The sequence below is a fragment of the Jaculus jaculus genome, chromosome 8 (genome assembly GCF_020740685.1).
Source record: "Jaculus jaculus isolate mJacJac1 chromosome 8, mJacJac1.mat.Y.cur, whole genome shotgun sequence".
In the NCBI taxonomy this organism is placed as follows: Eukaryota; Metazoa; Chordata; class Mammalia; order Rodentia; family Dipodidae; genus Jaculus; species Jaculus jaculus.
Genome location: NC_059109.1, coordinates 24,372,410 through 24,389,827, shown reverse-complemented (window position 1 = coordinate 24,389,827; position 17,418 = coordinate 24,372,410). Strand labels below are relative to the sequence as shown.

At 36.4% G+C, this 17,418-nt stretch overlaps 1 protein-coding gene across 3 annotated transcripts in view; it reads left to right on the top strand.

Annotated features, from left to right (window-relative positions):
- Positions 1-17,418, top strand: part of Adgrb3 (adhesion G protein-coupled receptor B3) — a 772,147-nt gene that overhangs the window by 738,000 nt on the left and 16,729 nt on the right. For all 3 annotated transcript variants that reach the window (XM_045156936.1, XM_045156937.1, XM_004653066.3), the window contains 2 exons: positions 4,914-5,557; positions 17,163-17,198. In XM_045156936.1, coding sequence (XP_045012871.1) covers positions 4,914-5,557; positions 17,163-17,198 — 680 coding nt within the window. The remainder of the gene's footprint in view (positions 1-4,913; positions 5,558-17,162; positions 17,199-17,418) is intronic.

The window sequence follows — 17,418 nt, the reverse complement described above, 5'->3', positions numbered from 1 at the left end:
ATATGTATGCAGCGGGGAGGGTGGCAAGAGAAAGAATGAGAAATAAGAAAGAAATTAAGACTGGCTCATTGAGAGCACTGTGCCAGCAGAAAATCATTGCTTAATACATAAATCTCCCATCCCACTGAGTAATGGTTGTTCAATATAAAAGAGTCATTTTAGCCTCTCTGATCCTCAGATTTTAGCAAACATGGAGTATAGACTGATGAAAGACTCTGTGTGTGTGTGTGTGTGTGTGTGTGTGTGTGTTAATTGTCTTATCATTAAAGAAGAGAGAAAAAGCCATATATATATACACACCAACTTACAGGGCTAGTGCTCCACTGACCTCATGGTTATCCTTCAGCCACTAGATACATTCTCACCAGAGGATATTTTGGACTTTTGTTGGAAAATGATCCTTCAAACTCTGTGTAAATAAATGTCATTTTACCTTTTATGTTTTGGTCTTGATGATATATATTGTAATAAATGTACATATATATTTCATCTAAGTACCTAAATAATTGAAATAAAGTATCATTGAGCTCAGGCCAAGACTTGTTTATTTTCTTCTAGATTTAAAAACCATGTGCCATCACTCATTTTTCATAGAATCCTCTCAGGCATAGTTCCCCAGAAAGATGCCAATTTGTCAATAATTATAAATGTTGATACAAAGATGCATGTACACTTATCCAGGATTCATCACAGATTGCTCTGGATTTCATTAGTGCAGCCAACATTCACATCAGATTTATTTTTTATTACAAATGTCAACTTGTCAACAAAAATCCCTAGGACATCTTTCATAGGAGTTTTTCTTTGTCATATTCCAACATCATTTTATTATTATTATTAATAACATGTTTCATATGGATATCATAGGAGATTTTAAGGATTCACTTTCAAAGATTATATAAAAGTACTGCTTTTGGTGTGTTTTGCTGGTTTAACAGTCTTCTTTTCAGTTATCTTTACTTGCTGTTCTTTTACTTCTTTCAGCATAGCATTCATTTGATAGTGTGTGGCCACTGACAATTTGATAAGAATATCTTCAAAGTCTTTTTCTGAGCTGTTGATAAAGGCAATAAATGTCATGTCAGATGTTATAGAGACCTACTGTGTTCAGTAAAGCATGCCTTACCTGGCTTCCAGGCTGCCATGATATGTTTTCATATTCAACCCATAACCATTAAAAATCTATGCATAAGATCCTATTTTACATAAATACAACCATATAGGAGATCAATATCATATTCTCCTTGAATTTTAACAAAGTATGCATAGTATATGTGCAGCAGAGACATAGAATAACAGTTATGATTTGACAATCCATAGTGCACTTGTTCAGGGAAGAGGGGATTCTTTTCCTAATGAAAAAACTCTAACAAAATATTGCCAAGACACATTCCACTAGTGTTTGGTTTCCAGTTCTCTCTTTGCATAGTGGATAAGATCTTTCCCTTTGTTCTAGCCACCTTCTTTAATTTCTCTAAACTCACTTGCATTGGTGCCCTTAGAGGGCATGGTTGGCCGGGTTAGAAGGCTGGAACTTATTTTGAATAATTAGTTATCTGTTTGATCCCTAATCTTCCATCTTCAGTTTAGGTTCTTTTCCCCTTTGTGTACTTTTTTTCCCTTTCTTCCATTTTTTAAAAATAAATTATTATTTTTTTTTATTTTTCAAGGTAGAGTCTCAATGTAGCTCAGGCTTACCTGGAATTCACTATGTAGTCTCAGGGTGGCCCCGAACTCATGGCAATCCTCCTCCAAAGTGCTGGGATTAAAGGTGTGCCATGATGTCCAGCTCTTTATGTACTCTTTTATGGGTCTCCATGACAGATTAAACGGATGAGAGCAGAATATTTCATCTTTAACAGCTATTCAAATTAAACCAGTGTTTATCAAAGTGCAGCTCCCAGATAAGCAGTGTTAGGGCCACCTGGAACTTATTAGAAAAGCAGATTTGAAGCCCTACCCCAGACTTTATGGGTCATAAACTGTGGGCTTGAATACCAGTCTTTAGAAGCTATCAGGTAATTGATATATCCTACATTTTGAGTACCACCGTATTAAACTATTTTCCCAAGGCTGTGATATTACCCTTTTAGTATGATAATGTTCTTTTTTATTAAGTGCCCCCCCCCCACATTTTCCCACCTGCACTGTAATTTAGCATTCATGATACAATCCAGTAGAAATATATTAGTAAAAAATTTTGGTAACATTTTTATTTTCTGTTTTCATATTTGTACAATATCCTACTTAGTTACCCTATCAGGAGACTTCTTTTTTCAAGAGATACCTGTCTGGGGATGGAGAGATTGCTCAGTGGTTAAGGTGCTTGCTTACAAAACCTATGGCCTGCTTTCAATTTTCCAGTGCCCAACATAAAGCCAGATGTGCAAAACGGTGCATGGATTTAAGTTTGTTTGTGGTGGCAAATCTGTTTATCTTCAAATACATAAAATTTTAAAGTGTCATTTTATGGATTCCAGAACCTCTAAATTTTGCTGAAAATCACTTCTAAAAATGCTTGAGTATCCATCTGGTTATGCTAAATATTCAGGTGCTTTTGCTTTGTTTGATTTTTATTTCTGTTTTACCTTTCACAACTTAACCAATTCTCTTAATGGTTATGTTTCAACATTATGTTTCCATGGGTAAAGGGTGTGGATTTATGTATGATTCAAAATTCAGTTACAGTTTTAGGAAAATCTATGAGACAGGTATAACTCACATAAAGTAGATACTACATTTCCCCATGTATTTCATATATGTGAATTTTCAATAAACATAGCTACAGTGCCAATTTAACATATGTTGGCTACAACTTTATAGATCACTTTTGCAATATTAAATGTATCTAACGTAAATTCATAATATAAAATCAATACTCAATACTAAGAAGTTATTTAGAGTTTATATTTTGTTAGTAATGTATGAAATTCTCTCTGGAACTATCATACTTTAAGAGTGGCTCCCATAACTTTCTTTAAAATTTTACTGATATAAATTTTGGATTAATTTTTGTACAAATTTGGAAACTAAAAATGTTCTTTCCTGAATTTGGAAAAGTTTTGAACACAGTTTTGTTTATAGTATTACTAAGTGAATTAACACACTATAATGATTTTATTAATATCTATTGCTGAAAATCACAATGTCTTACTGATCTATTGTCATATTAATTAGATTAGATTTGTTTTCTTAGTGTCACTGTATAGCCTAGGATTGGCTTTGATCTGGCTATAAGTTTCTGTCTGATCTCAGACTCATGATCCCCCTGCTTCAGCCTCCCAATTTGCTCTGATTAGATAGTGCCTCTGATGCCACATTAGGGTTACAAATAATTTCTTAAAACTTAAACATTGTGTAATTTTACATATAATAGTTTGTAAAGATCAACAATTTTGTTGTAGATTAAGAAAAAACACATAGATGAAGATTTGACATGACTTTGTGGTATGTGAAATAAAAAGTCAGTAAGATAATAACTAGATACAATACTTCTAAAAAACCAATTTGAGTGGTGCATATTTTAAAATATTTTAAAGGCATTTTCCCTTGTAAAATGGAAATATATTCACAATTTCCTATTTTATACTCCTTTGGTAATTCATAATAATTATGATTCTGGTTAGATATCAAATGATACTAGGCCACATATGTCTGAAACTTTTCTTGCTTTCATTAATTAAATATTCTATAGTTACTAGGTCTAGTGAAGTTTCCAAGGATGACTGCTCTGCTAGGTAGACAGGGTCCATCAGCGTGTATTCTCTGCTAACACTCACATGGAAGGTTTCTTCATAATCTTATTTCCCATATCCTCACAACTGGCCATTTGCTCACATTAAATCATACTGAAGTAATTCTGCTTCTATTATGCACAAGGCATAGCTTTGTTTTATTCAAAGGCAAAAACATTTTTTAATAAAATATCCAAGCCAGGCATAGTGTTGGCTCATACATTACCAGCACTCTGTAGACATAGGGAAAAGGATTGCCGTGAATTTGAGGCCAACTTGAGACTACATAGTGAATTTCAGGTCGACCTGCTAGTTCACCCTACCTCAAAATATCAAAAATAAATAAATAAATATTAAAATTAAAAATATATCAGCTCTTTTGTTAACTTTGTTTTTGCTTTGCTTGGTTTGGGTTTTCATTTTATTCCCACTCATTCTGCAAGTGATCAAAAACCATTATTTCAGGCATAAAAAATGAAATGTAGCTTTCAAAGACTTGTATACTTTTTTTTTTATTACTATTTTCCTATTTACACTCAGTTGGCAATTTTAGCGCCCTCCATAGAGTGTTTTGGCCTATGATTGATCTTGAAAAACATTTTCTTTGGTCTTCATGTAACTGAATGTGATAAATGTCTTTGAATCCTGTCACTACTTCAGCACATGGATTTCAATGCATAAATTCTCATTACTTTTTAACATGCATGTTTTTTTACAGGAAATTTTCAACCCAGTGTTGTTTCCTCTTTCAAGATTTTTTTTTTAAATAAATAGGACTTCCAGAACACTTTAAAGGGGAAGATTTTAAGAAAAATAAATTTGTGTGAACAAAGTCTATAATTTTATAAAAATGTTTTAAAGTAGACTGATTAGGAGGCCATCCTGGGAACCCACCTTTTTCCTGAAATGCTGCAGAATTATCTAAGGGCTAGGTACTGAGATGTTTGAAAACCAATTAATCAGCTTTCAGATTTACCTGTGAGCTACTGGTGATCTATGACAGTATGACAAAATCAACAAAGGCTCAGTAATCTGGACCCTGAACAAATAAGTTTGTTAAAAGTTATTTTATTATTATTTTATTTTATTAAGGCACTATGTAGTAAGAAGAGAAATACTATACAATACTAAAAATAGATATTCACTTTATTTTATGACCAATCATGCTCTAATTCACAGTTCTCCATAAGGATATCGGTCCTTGCCGAGCAGCAACCATAACAGGAACACTCTCCAGAATTTCTCTGAATGATGATGAAGAAGAAAAAGGAACCAACCCTGAAGGGCTGAGCTACTCAACACTGCCTGGGAATGTCATTTCCAAAGTCATCATCCAGCAGCCCACTGGCCTGCACATGCCCATGAGTATGAATGAGCTGAGCAATCAGTGTTTGAAAAAAGACAACAGTGAACTGCGGAGAACTGTGTACTTATGCACGGATGACAACTTAAGAGGGGCTGATATGGACATAGTCCACCCTCAAGAAAGAATGATGGAAAGTGACTATATTGTGATGCCCAGAAGTTCTGTAAATACCCAGCCTTCAATGAAAGAGGAAAGCAAAATGAATATTGGCATGGAAACCTTGCCACATGAAAGGCTATTGCACTACAAAGTAAATCCTGAATTCAATATGAATCCCCCAGTCATGGACCAGTTCAATATGAACTTGGATCAACATCTTGCACCCCAGGAACATATGCAGAGTTTGCCCTTTGAGCCTCGCACGGCTGTAAAGAATTTTATGGCCTCAGAGTTGGATGATAATCCTGGACTGTCAAGAAGTGAAACAGGATCAACAATATCAATGAGTTCTTTAGAGGTAAGTGATATGTTAAATTTCTTTGATATTTGATCCACATGTTGTAGTGTTTGAGAAAGAGATCATGTTAGCATTTGAAGAATCTCTTACATGTTGGTATTAAAATTCTAGATATAAGTTTTTCTAGTAATATATTAAATTTACCTGGTGCAAGATGATATTAAAAGATAAAGAGCCTGCTATATTTAACATGATGCCTGTCAGACATAATCCTATCATAATGGAAACCGAGCAGGACACACACAAAGAAAATACAGAAGACTCTCTCCTGATGTTTCCCAGGTCCAGAGGACATTTTATTGTGCAACACAGTATATTGATAACTTACAAACTTAATTTCACATCTAAGTTTTTTCTACCATGGGCGTTTGTTGAAAATAACAAAATTGGGATGTTTTACTGAGCTGCACAATTATACTGTTGTAAACCAGTTATTATACTAGATAAGTATTATTCAGAATAAATGTTTTGCTCTTGGCTGTTACAGAATGATAGACAGTAGGATTTGGTCTTAAATGGTTAATTATCAGAAGGATATATTTCAGGCATACTAACACTTTGGAATGAGAGTCAACCATGGCCTTGGTGCCTCAAAAGACCATAAGAAATAAAGACATAAACTCCTCTCAGCATTTTTGTGCCCATGAAGTACAAAGTTGCTAATAGTTAGCACTATTCTGCATACTGTATTAGAATTACCTAAGTGAGATCCAAGGAATATGTCATGTTTTCTAATAACATACCCTGTTTTATGTAACTTGTATGTCCTGTATCCTGAAGTTTTGCTGTAAACCTGCTGCAATACATGTATTCTTTTATATGTATTTCTTATGTTTTAATGTAGTAAATTATTGCATAAGACACTATTTAGAGAAAATCACTTTAATAGGTTTCTTGTCTTTTGCATCAGAATTGTTCTGGTAACTTAGTATCCACAAGTGCCAGAGACAATGGTTCCTCTAATTTCCACAAAGTCACGCTGTGTACTTCATCAATAACACCACAGTGGATCCTCAGAGGGGAGATAACTATAGTTAACAGAGTGAAGATTTAAAGGTTATCTCAACTTGATGATAAGGAAATTCTAGAGCAAAATATGAGCATAAATGGGATCTCAGAGAAATCCTTAACTTTTATATCAGTTTCAGGCAGAACAGGGTTTCTAAGCATAACCAGCTTCAGAGTTATTCCCAGAACTAAAAGCACAGAATTGAAGCAGCAAAGACAAGTTCAACTGCAGATAGGAAAAAAAAAGTCCTATTTTTCATAATTGACAGAATGGTTACTTGCAACATTCACATCATAGAGATACACATGATTGTTGCAATAGTGACCACATAAATATTAACTACAAAATGTTGCTGCAAAATGACAAAAGTAAGCTGGGCATAGTGGTGCACGCCTTTAACCCCAGCATTGGGGAGGCAGAAGTAGGAGGATCACTGGTAGTTCAAGGCCATCAGGTAAGCCTGGCCTAGAGTGAAACCCTACCTTGAAAAAAAAAGGCAAGAGTTTTTGAGTGTATACATACAATAATCTCTAACATCAGAAGTAATCACGATAATCATGATAATAATGTGGATGTTTTCCCTACACAATGGATATTTCAAAGGTTTTAAGGAAATTAGAAAAGAATTGCAATAAGATATTTTGGTTGGTATGAGAATATTTGATATCTAACAGCCTGAAAAATCCTGCTGGGTTTGTGATTGGTATGTACACTTGAACAATAGAGTGTATTTTCCTGGTATTACTTGGTTCACTATGTGCTTCTTCTAAATCTCTATGGCCTTGTTATTAAGTATTACTATCACATATATAACTGTAGGTAAGCCAAAAGGTCTCCATTTAAATGTCTTACACATCACAATGTTCACATCTTAAACAGGAAGGAAATGCAGAATAAAAATTCAGTTCCTGCTTTTTATTCTTTTAAGGAGATTAATAGTAATTGCTTATGGTGACCATTTTAGGAGGAAACTAAAAGAGAATATATAGATGTTGGGGTGAATGATAAAAATTTTCATTTAAACGACATTTTTATTAACAGATTCTCAAATTGCATTGAGACATGAATTACTCAATCTTCACCACCCCTTTTTGCAACAGTTCTTGCATAAAGTTGTTGTATCTTAAAAATAAAAGCATTTGTTCAAGATGACAGAGCAAGTGCATAGCAAATCTAGGAGAATTTCTTCTGTCCTGATTAATTCTGTACTGTCTGGAAGAGAAAGTCACAGGCCAGAATTTTAGGTGAGGAAATGAAATGAATGAAACCCTTAACCTAGAAGCACAACTGACAAATTTCGGATGTAGGACTGTGGTCCATGAAGACAAATGATTGATCTTCGTCTTCTTTAGGGGCAGGATGATGCAAGGCCAAGTAGACTTCTTAGCTTTGTAGATTGTATCTATAGGCCAACTGGTAAGGAAGATGATAGTGTGGCAATAGAGGAAAGACAAAAAGGTGGACAGAGTATCTATATGTGAAAAGTGGAGCTCAAAGATCAAACACTCAGGAGCCTTTGGTGAAAGGGTGGACCTGAGGATATGAAGCCTAAGCAATAACACAGTTTGATCCTTTAACTTTTTTTTTTTTTTTATGAGTGGCAAGAGAGATTAATTCTGCATCCACTCTGGGAAGTTGATTCAGGAGAGGCTGGCCAGCTGACCCATCTCCTTCCATGGATATATTATAAGGATGTGCATATTAACTGGGAAATTTGCCTGTAGAGGAAGTTTTCCCAAATTGCTGGCATCGAAAGCTGGGAAAAAAGCAAGAGAAAAGGGTGAAAGTTATCAGTCATACTCCAATAGTCATGGGAAAGTGCAAACAAGAAGAAATAGGAGGTAGAAACAGAAAGCAAAAGGGATTTGAGTGCGTGAGTGGGCAGGATTTATTCAAGAAAGCAAAAGAAGACAAAGACAGAAACAGTCTCCCAGTCAAAGGCAAAACCACAGAAAAGACTCCAGCTTTTGGGGCAGCATGCTTTGTTAAACCCCAATTTCTGGGTATGAAATGTTAAAAAAATGTAATGGAGTCCCTTGGCACAAAAGCATATCCAAACTTTCTAAATGCCCATTATTCCTTTGTGTCTTTTTTTTTAATGTGTTACTGTCCTAACTCTGGTCCTTCTCAGAATTGATCTGCCAAACAATGCTGAAAAATCTTTGATTTTTGCATTTCAAAAATTATGGAATTGAAATAGTAATTTTTCAGTGTCTATCACACTGAGGACACTCAAGTCTTACCAAACCAGAGATACAGAGATCCAGAGCTCCAAAGAGCCCTTCATTGAAGTAGACCTAAAATTAACCCAGCATGGCTCAGGGAATTTTGTGGTAGAGGGGTCAGAAAGATTGTTAGAGCCACAACTGGGAACATTACACACAGAGACATTGCCTCTTCCGCCTAACTGACATTACCCCCACAGAGCATGGCCTACAATCCCCATGGACATAACCAACATCCCCAATGAGGAAGGCCTCTTTGGAGGGGGGCATAGATGAGGGTACGGATGGTACTAACGTGTGCAGTTTACACACTGAGTATGTCTATAACTAATAAAAAGGGAGAGCGTGGTATTCATGACCTCACAGTGGCTGATGTTACATACACAAGACCTGCATAATGGGAGGGGAGAAAATTATGACATCAAAATAGAAGAGAGAATATTTGATTAAAAGGGATTTAGTGGATGGGGATTCAAGAAGGGGGAAAGGGAGAGTGGTGGGAGAGTAATATGTTCATAGTTCATGGAATATTGTCTTTATATGTGGAAATTGTCAATAAAAAGTTTTGGTTAGGTCAAAAAAAATAGTAATTTTTCAGAAAGACTCCAGTCCTAGATATCCTCTACTTTGCTTAAGTTTTAGAAAAAAAAAAATGAACTTGTCCTCAGTACTTTAGACATTCACCTTTGTCAATTAATCAACAATATTTGCTGAGACTGTGACATCTAAATGGTCTATATGGAAGGAGAACAAAAACTAAGAGGAGACAAGGAAAAACCATGGTTCTCACAACACTTGAAGTTGAATTTCAGACTATAATTCTCTTCATTTATTTTCTGAAAGATCATAAGCACATCAATATTTTTTTGGAGACAGGTTGGTCACCTCAACTGCCATGCAGGCAAAGCTAATTAAACTCTGTGATTCACATCCAGACACAAGAAGAAGAAGAAGAAAAAGTATTAGAATAGGAGAAGCATTTGTTGGTAAAAAGATGGAGCTCAGTGAAAGGAGGAAGAAAGGAGGAATGGGAGGGAGTATGATCAAAATACATTATAAACATGTATAAAAATTGTTATCAGGGTTGGAGAGATGGCTTAGCAGTTAAGGCACTTGCCTGCAAAGCCAAAGGATCAAGATTGAACTCCTCAGGACCTATGTAAGCCGGATACACAAAGTGGAATATGCATCTGGAGTTCTGGAGTTCCTGTGCAGTGGCTAAAGCCCTGACATGCCCATTTTCTCTCTCTGCCCCTCTCTCTCCTCTTGTCTTTCTCAAATAAATAAGTAAAAATAAAATATTTTTTAAAATTGTCATTATGGACTGGAGATATGGCTTAGCAGCTAAGGCATTTGCCTGCAAAGCCAAAGGATCCTGGTTCAATTCTCCAAGACCCATGTGAGCCAGATGCATAAGGGGGCACATGCATCTGAGTTTCTTTTGCAGTGGCTGGAGGCCCTGGTGCACCCATTCTCTCCCTCTCTTTCTCGGTGTCTCTTTTTCTCTCTCAAATAAATAAATTAATTAGTAAAATATATTTTTTTAAATTTGTCATCAGGGAGGTAAGCATTTGTCTTGAAGGAATTAAACACTGGCATTTATTTTAAAATATTTTACTCTTATTTATTTATTTGAGAGAGACAGAGAGAGAGAGAATGGGTGCACCAGAGTCTCCAGCTGCTGCAAATGAACTCCAGATGCATGTGCCACCTTGTGCAGCTGGCTTACATGGATCCTGGGGAACAGGCAAGCTTCTTAACCAGTAAGCCATCCCTCCAGCTCCACTGGTATTCATTAAACGACTTGTAACTGTGCATGTCCTAAACCTGCGGGGTGCATGGTCCTTTCCTTCACCCCTTTTCCCTCTATCTCTCAGGATTGGCATGGGTTCCGGTGTCACTGACCTCTGGCTGGATTCAGCCAATGGGAAGCATTATCAAGAGACCAGAGATGAGGACAGCTCTACTGGGGGCCAAGGATAGATAGCTCTATGTGCTCTTTCTGATTTCAACATCACCTTGTGTTGCACCTCCATTGTGTGTCCTGCCTCTGCTGGGTGTCCCACCCGCCCTTGGGATTAAGTCCCACTGCCTTCCCACTTTGAAGTTCTCTTTGTTTCTCCTATGAATCTCTTCCTCATTTCATAGCCTTCTGCGTGGCTTCCGCGCTCCTTTTTCACTTGAGTTCTTTAAGGACATGTTCCTCAACCGTAAACACAGTAAGTGGTCTCTGCTGCTCTCTAACAATTCTTGCTTTTTTTTTTCTTTCAACAATAACTGATAAAAGCTTACATAGTACATTTCAAAACTGTTTTATCACAAACAGAAAATTTTGCAACTTGAGTTTTTCTGGGTACTTACATCCAAATGTACCTCTATACCTGAAAACATTCTCAGATAAGTCAGTCTCAGTTTGGAAATGGGTGGAATGAGATACCATTGTTGGCTTTTCGCCTGCATGTGAAATACAGAGTTCTCAGCATGATGGGGTTTTAGAGGTAAAATATTTTAGTGATAATATCACTTCATAGGTGCCTCATTTATGGCTGGTCTGAGGGTCAAATTACATGAAAGCCCTTTGAGTAGTGTAAGGAACATTTCAAATATAAGGTTGTATTATTATTATTATTATTATTATTATTATCATCATCATCATCATCATCATCATCATCATCATCATGTCATTGCCATTATGGCCTGATTTCTATGAAGGCACTTGAACATTGTATTAAACCAATATTCAGGATGTTACAGAAATTGCTATGGTCTCACTGAGGAACTGAAAGAATCTGTCACTAACAAAAACTGTTATAAAACCAATTGTGTCAGAAACAACATCTTACTGTACATTTTTTTTCACACATTGACATGGTGCATAGAAAGTTTTCCCTTTTTTTTTTTGTTTCTTTGGTTTTGCTCCTGAATTCAGGAATTTTGTCTTTTATGTAGGCATTCAAATAAAACTTAGCTGGAATAAAAATCATTTTAGAAAAGAAATTATTCTCAGACTCGATTGACACAGCGAATTTTAATAGATTTGCTATCAAAATTTTCTCGGTGAGTGACTTCACTACTCACCCTGTAATGGAAACTTTTAGTGGCAGTCATTGTACCATTCATTAGTCAGTGGAACTTATTACTACTGTGAATCTTATAGTATCTTGTCCAATTAAATTTGCCATGACACAAACATTGAAATTTTATCCCTGAAAAATTATTCATTTTACCAAAATTGGATATGGAGAGGCACAACTATGCGTGCACTTACTAAGTATTCCACTGAGTAGCTGGGTCATGAGAAAATGAACCAATCAGTTTCTCCTTTCTATCAGTGATAAGCATGCCTTCTTATAAATTGTTTTGGTTCTTTAAGCTGTCAATCAATCTATTTAGGATGATTTTTTCATAGGATATTTAGGCCTCTTGCTTATTCAAATTCTCCCAGAATATTTCTCAATACAGCTACAATATAACAGAAAACAAAGTCATATCCTTTTGAATCCTTTTGAATGTTCTGGGCTGCCATAATGGACTCTGTCAGGCATTCATCAATCCTTTTATTAGTGAGCACTATTATTCCATGTCTTCTGCTAGGTAGTTGAAGTAGAGGTAGATCCACTCCCTAGAGAGAATCAACTCTATGCAGAGAATAGGCAAATAAGTAAATAAAAAGTAATCAAAAACAGTACACTATACTGACAGCCACGAGATGTGAAGGAAAGAACTTGTTAGAGATGGTGGTCTGAGAAGGCTTTGAAAGGTCATGGGAGAAAGTGCTTGAAGCGGAAAATGGGAGGAAAGGGACGACGTTACGAAAGACATCTTGAGATGAGAGTGCCACTGACTATGAAGCTAAGGTTTAGATGGGAAAGACTGAATGAATAGAGATACATTTTACCAGAGAAAATGGGCAACATGTGCCATGGGATTTAATGTAGAATGTGAGAAACAGCACACTGTCTTGGTTAACTAGATATTCAACATTTTCCATGAGGTAGAAGACATACTGAAAAAAAGGATTTTGTGTCTTAAAAGACCACATTGAAAACCATGGTATAAGTTGGTAAGCCAGGAGAGCACAGAGGGTAGAAAGGAACACAGGAGCTCCATGTTTAGAAAGAAATCCTATGAGAAATCGCCTGAAAATGGAGATGAAAAAATGAGCTGTAGCAAATGAAAGGACAAAAAAAAAAGAAAAGAAAAGAAAATGCTGAGGTATGATGAGTGTTTTAATGAATTGATTAACTTTCTAAAGCTTCTGAGAATCCAATACTATGAGGATGGAAAATTAACCTTGGTGTTTGATCAAATGGCGCTCATTAGAGGCCTTTGACAAGAATTTTAATGGAGGGTTAAGAGCAGAATACAAGTTGGGGTGAGTTATGAAAGGGATATGAAGAATAAGAAAATGCACAGGGAATAAGGAAGTATTTCAAGTTGTTTGGAACATTAAGAATATATAGGCAGAATAGTTTATATTTATCTTCACAATTCTTTTTAATATCACCCTGACATATTTTCAGCTTGACTACTTAGTTGATCCTCATTGTTTAAACATGGAGTCATGGAGTCATTACTTCTAACCACATTTGTCCCCAAATATAGTACTGCATTCCACAGATCACAGAAGGACATTTGAATGAACATGTAAGTCAATCATGGTTTCAACAAAATTCAGCACTTTGGAAGAATTTTAACACACTGCATACATACCAAGGATGGAAACAGATGAAACTAAATAACACTGGATGTTCTGGTTTACCTCCTGCCCTCCCCATTTCCCATATGTGTTTCTCAAGAGCAATTCAATTTATCAATGGGAGAGTAAATCTAGAGGTGAAGTCTGCTACTATTTGGGTGTATAGCATTATTTATAGACTATCTCAATTTGCTATGAAATAAATGTCACATTGACTTTTTTTTTTTCTTCTTGAAAATATAATAAGTAATAGCAAGGTTCTCCATCTGACCTTGCTTTATTCACTGAAAGCACCTCAACTCCACTATGGTCATCCCTGGCCTGCCTGGGTCATTGAATGTTGTTCCTGCTGAGTTCCAGAAATAATCAGCAAAATATGCCAGGCATCTTGGCTATAGATTATGACCGTGTGGCTGAGCAGGTAGTGGGGCCTAGAGGAGAAAATGCTGAATTTAGCTTCAGAACACCTGAATGTGTATCCAACTCCTTCTACCTGGGCCCAGCATCAAGTCACTTTAAGTCCACTTGTCTTCATTTATATGCATTCATGAAAAGTACTTCATAAGATGCAGGAGGTGGAAATGTTCAGTATTGTGGAGACATACATACTTACACAATTTTTGCTTCCTCTGGATTCTAAATATTTAAAAAAATTCTTCCCATTTTATAACTTTTAGTAAGAATATTTCTTTATTCTGTAACAATTACCATCCCCTACAAGCATATCTAGACTCTTGATTAAAATCTGTTTTCTTCTAGTGTTTAGCCCTTATCCTACAAGACAGTCATTCCACTATGCCTTTTTTCACAATTTAAATTTCTTTTTCCTTGGTTTTTTTTGTTTGTTTGTTTGTTTTTTCCTCTTGGTGACTTTAATATATGAACAAGATCCATCACATTATCATGTTTGTCTCCTCTCCCCTCCCCTATTCCGCTGAGGACCCTCCACTTTGCAGGTAGTCCTTCCTCTGTTTTGTTGTCTCATACCTTTTGTTCTCCTCCAATCTCTGTGTGAAAATGTTGGTGGGCTCAGAACAGTGCAGGCCTTGTGGGGTCATCAGTAACTGTTATGAGGTCATGAATACAACAGTTGGTTCATGTCAAGAGGACAGTGGATCTCACATTCTTTTCACCTCCTCTTCTGCAATGTTCCCTGAGCTAGAATTTAATTTTAATTAAATTAAATAGAGAAAGGAAAGCAACACTATTTGTAGGCAAGCATCCATTTTCATTTTCATGTTCCATGGTGACATCTGAACTTGCAAACAGATTCTTTCTCTGGTATTCTTTAAATTCTCATCTTTTCCTTTTGCTCCTATAACATGGAGTCTTCAGCAACATGTAGGCATTGGAATTCTTAGGCAGCTCTGCCTTGCATTCAGAGACAAACGAGCAACATATGGCTGTTGCCACATTTGGCAGCAGAGAACCCCTTGATGCAAGCAGCAGAAGGTGTCCTTGTTCTTCTAGCTGACTGAGCCTTTTTCACAAGACTTCATTTTATGTTCAAAATCGAATGCAAAAGCTCATGACTAATGTGGATAATAATTGCTTTAAAACTAAATGTTTTCCTGCTTGGATTTTGCTGCATTAAGAAAGGGCTTTGCTTTCTCATATATTTATAAAAGTGCCCTGCTGAGTCACAGTGCCAAGGAGGCGAGGCATGCAAGGCAGAATGGAGACATGACATTTAGTCTCACAGGTCATCGCAGTGCAAGCACAGCACACTGGAGCCTACTTTCTCTGCAGTGTGGTGAGAGAACAATAGCGGCAGGGAGATGGCAAAGCAGGGTTGAGTTAAATGCCTTCCCACACACCGTCTCCTCCCAGGATGTCACCAGCGTGAGGGCAGCTGGCTGCTGAGCCCAAAGCAAGCGAGAAGCTGCACATGCTCATGAGTGCATTCCACAAAACAGCATCCTTTCAGCTGGCAACTTGAGCCCCCTGGAGAACTGGATTCTCCTCCTGCAGCCCCTGTACTATGATGAAATTATGTCAGACACTTTCTGCTTTAGAAGAAATGAAAATAAAAATTCTCTTTTAGACCTTCCGTCTACCGAGACACATTTTGAGGCTCCAACAAGGGGGTTCCAGTTTTATCCTGGCAATTTTAGGCCTAGCTGCAGAAATGTAATGATACTTCTCAGTAAAGTATACGAGTGCTTTTCCATCTCTCCTGATGAGCAACATTCACAACAGAGAGCAGTCAGCCATTGACCTTGGCTGTGACACTCCCCAGGTTATGTTAGTGAAGTTAACATTCTATTGAAATATGAGCAGGGGAATACACAAAGGGGAAATTTACCAGAATGTTTAGACATATTCCTTAGGTTTTATCTCCTGTCACCCTGAGGTGAGGGGAAGCCTCGAAGATAAAAAACTGTGGGGCTAGACACGTGGCTTAGGGGTTAAGGCACTTGCCTGCAAAATGAAAGAACCCAGATTTGATTCCACAGAACCTGCATAAGCCAGATGCACAAAGTGGCACATGTGTTGTGAGTTCATTTGTAGCAGGTAGAGGCCCTGGAGTGCCTGTTCACACACACACTCTCTCTTTCTCAAATAAATATCAAAGTAACAAAATATTTCTTTAGAAAGAAAAATTGTGTAGGAAATTTGTTTTGTTCTCTAAAAGTATAAAGGTGTTTACAAATTTATAGGCATCTTCCTCTACACTCCAACCATTCTCAGAACCTGTGGATTCCTCGTACAGATGGTAGAAATGCCTTCCCAATAGCAACATCACAGCAAACATGTCAGCATACAGAGCTGCATTCTTTTCTGTAAGGAACTGTAATCATGTTCCTTTATTTTATCAGGCCTACCACATGATCTTTATTTCATTAAGGTGTATTTATCTATAATTAAATGTGGAAATTGTTCACATTCAGAAACAGATAAGTGTTGTTAGACATTTTGCTGGGGTGTAGAATATTTCTTATTTGTTTGACTAAATAAGAATTATAAAAAAAAAATCCTAGTTCCTAATGGCTGAAAGAAAGATATTGCTGTGCTAAAGGGCCATCAAATTCTAACAAATGTGTGTGACTTTGGAGTTAAGACAGCAAAGCCAGAGAAGATTTGGCTGAAATGAAGTCTCAGTAGGTTTGGTGGCAGTAGCCTATAGTCAGCCTTAGCACTTTAAAAGCTGAGGCAAGAGGATGGTGAGTTTTAGGTCAGCCTGAAATACATATTGAGACCTTTTCTCAAAAAACCAAAAAAATCTAGATTTCTATTGGTAGATGTCTTGAAATAACCTAGCTTATTTTTTGATGCATTTTTAATCCTCTGAGATGATAAAGTGCATTTGCTGTAATAAAACTAGTCTCAGGATTGATGTGTATGTGTGTGTGTGTGTGTGTGTGTGTGCGCGCGCATGCACGCACGTGCATCTTTATAGCAAATGTTTTTCCTTCTGAAAATTAGGGTTATCAAGTCAAGATGAAAAGTACTATGTGATATTATACTCATCCTTCAATTTTAAAAGTTTAGGGTAGAAATTGTATGATATATGGAATATATTTAATCACAAAATCACAAAAAGGTTTTATGTGAGAAATGTGCATAACATAAAGAAGCAAATTGTCTTGGCTGAAAATGATGATCTCCATTTTGTTTAAATGACTAAACATAATTCTATTGGTTTTCTCCTTCCTTTAAAACAAACAACAGAGAAGAAAATCACGATACTCAGACCTTGACTTTGAGGTAAGCTCATATAAATTATTTTATATTTTAAGTTATATATAACCTACTTTCACAAGTTACTCTATATAGTTGTGTACATCATTTAAGTCAAGTTTGAAGAAGAGGACCCATCCAGATTCTATAGACAGTTGTAAGCCAAAAGATTTAAAGTTACAATTACTCTAACTGTAGCTAAGCTAGGATTTTTTTCTAGAAAAGCAAGAATCTACTTTATAAATAT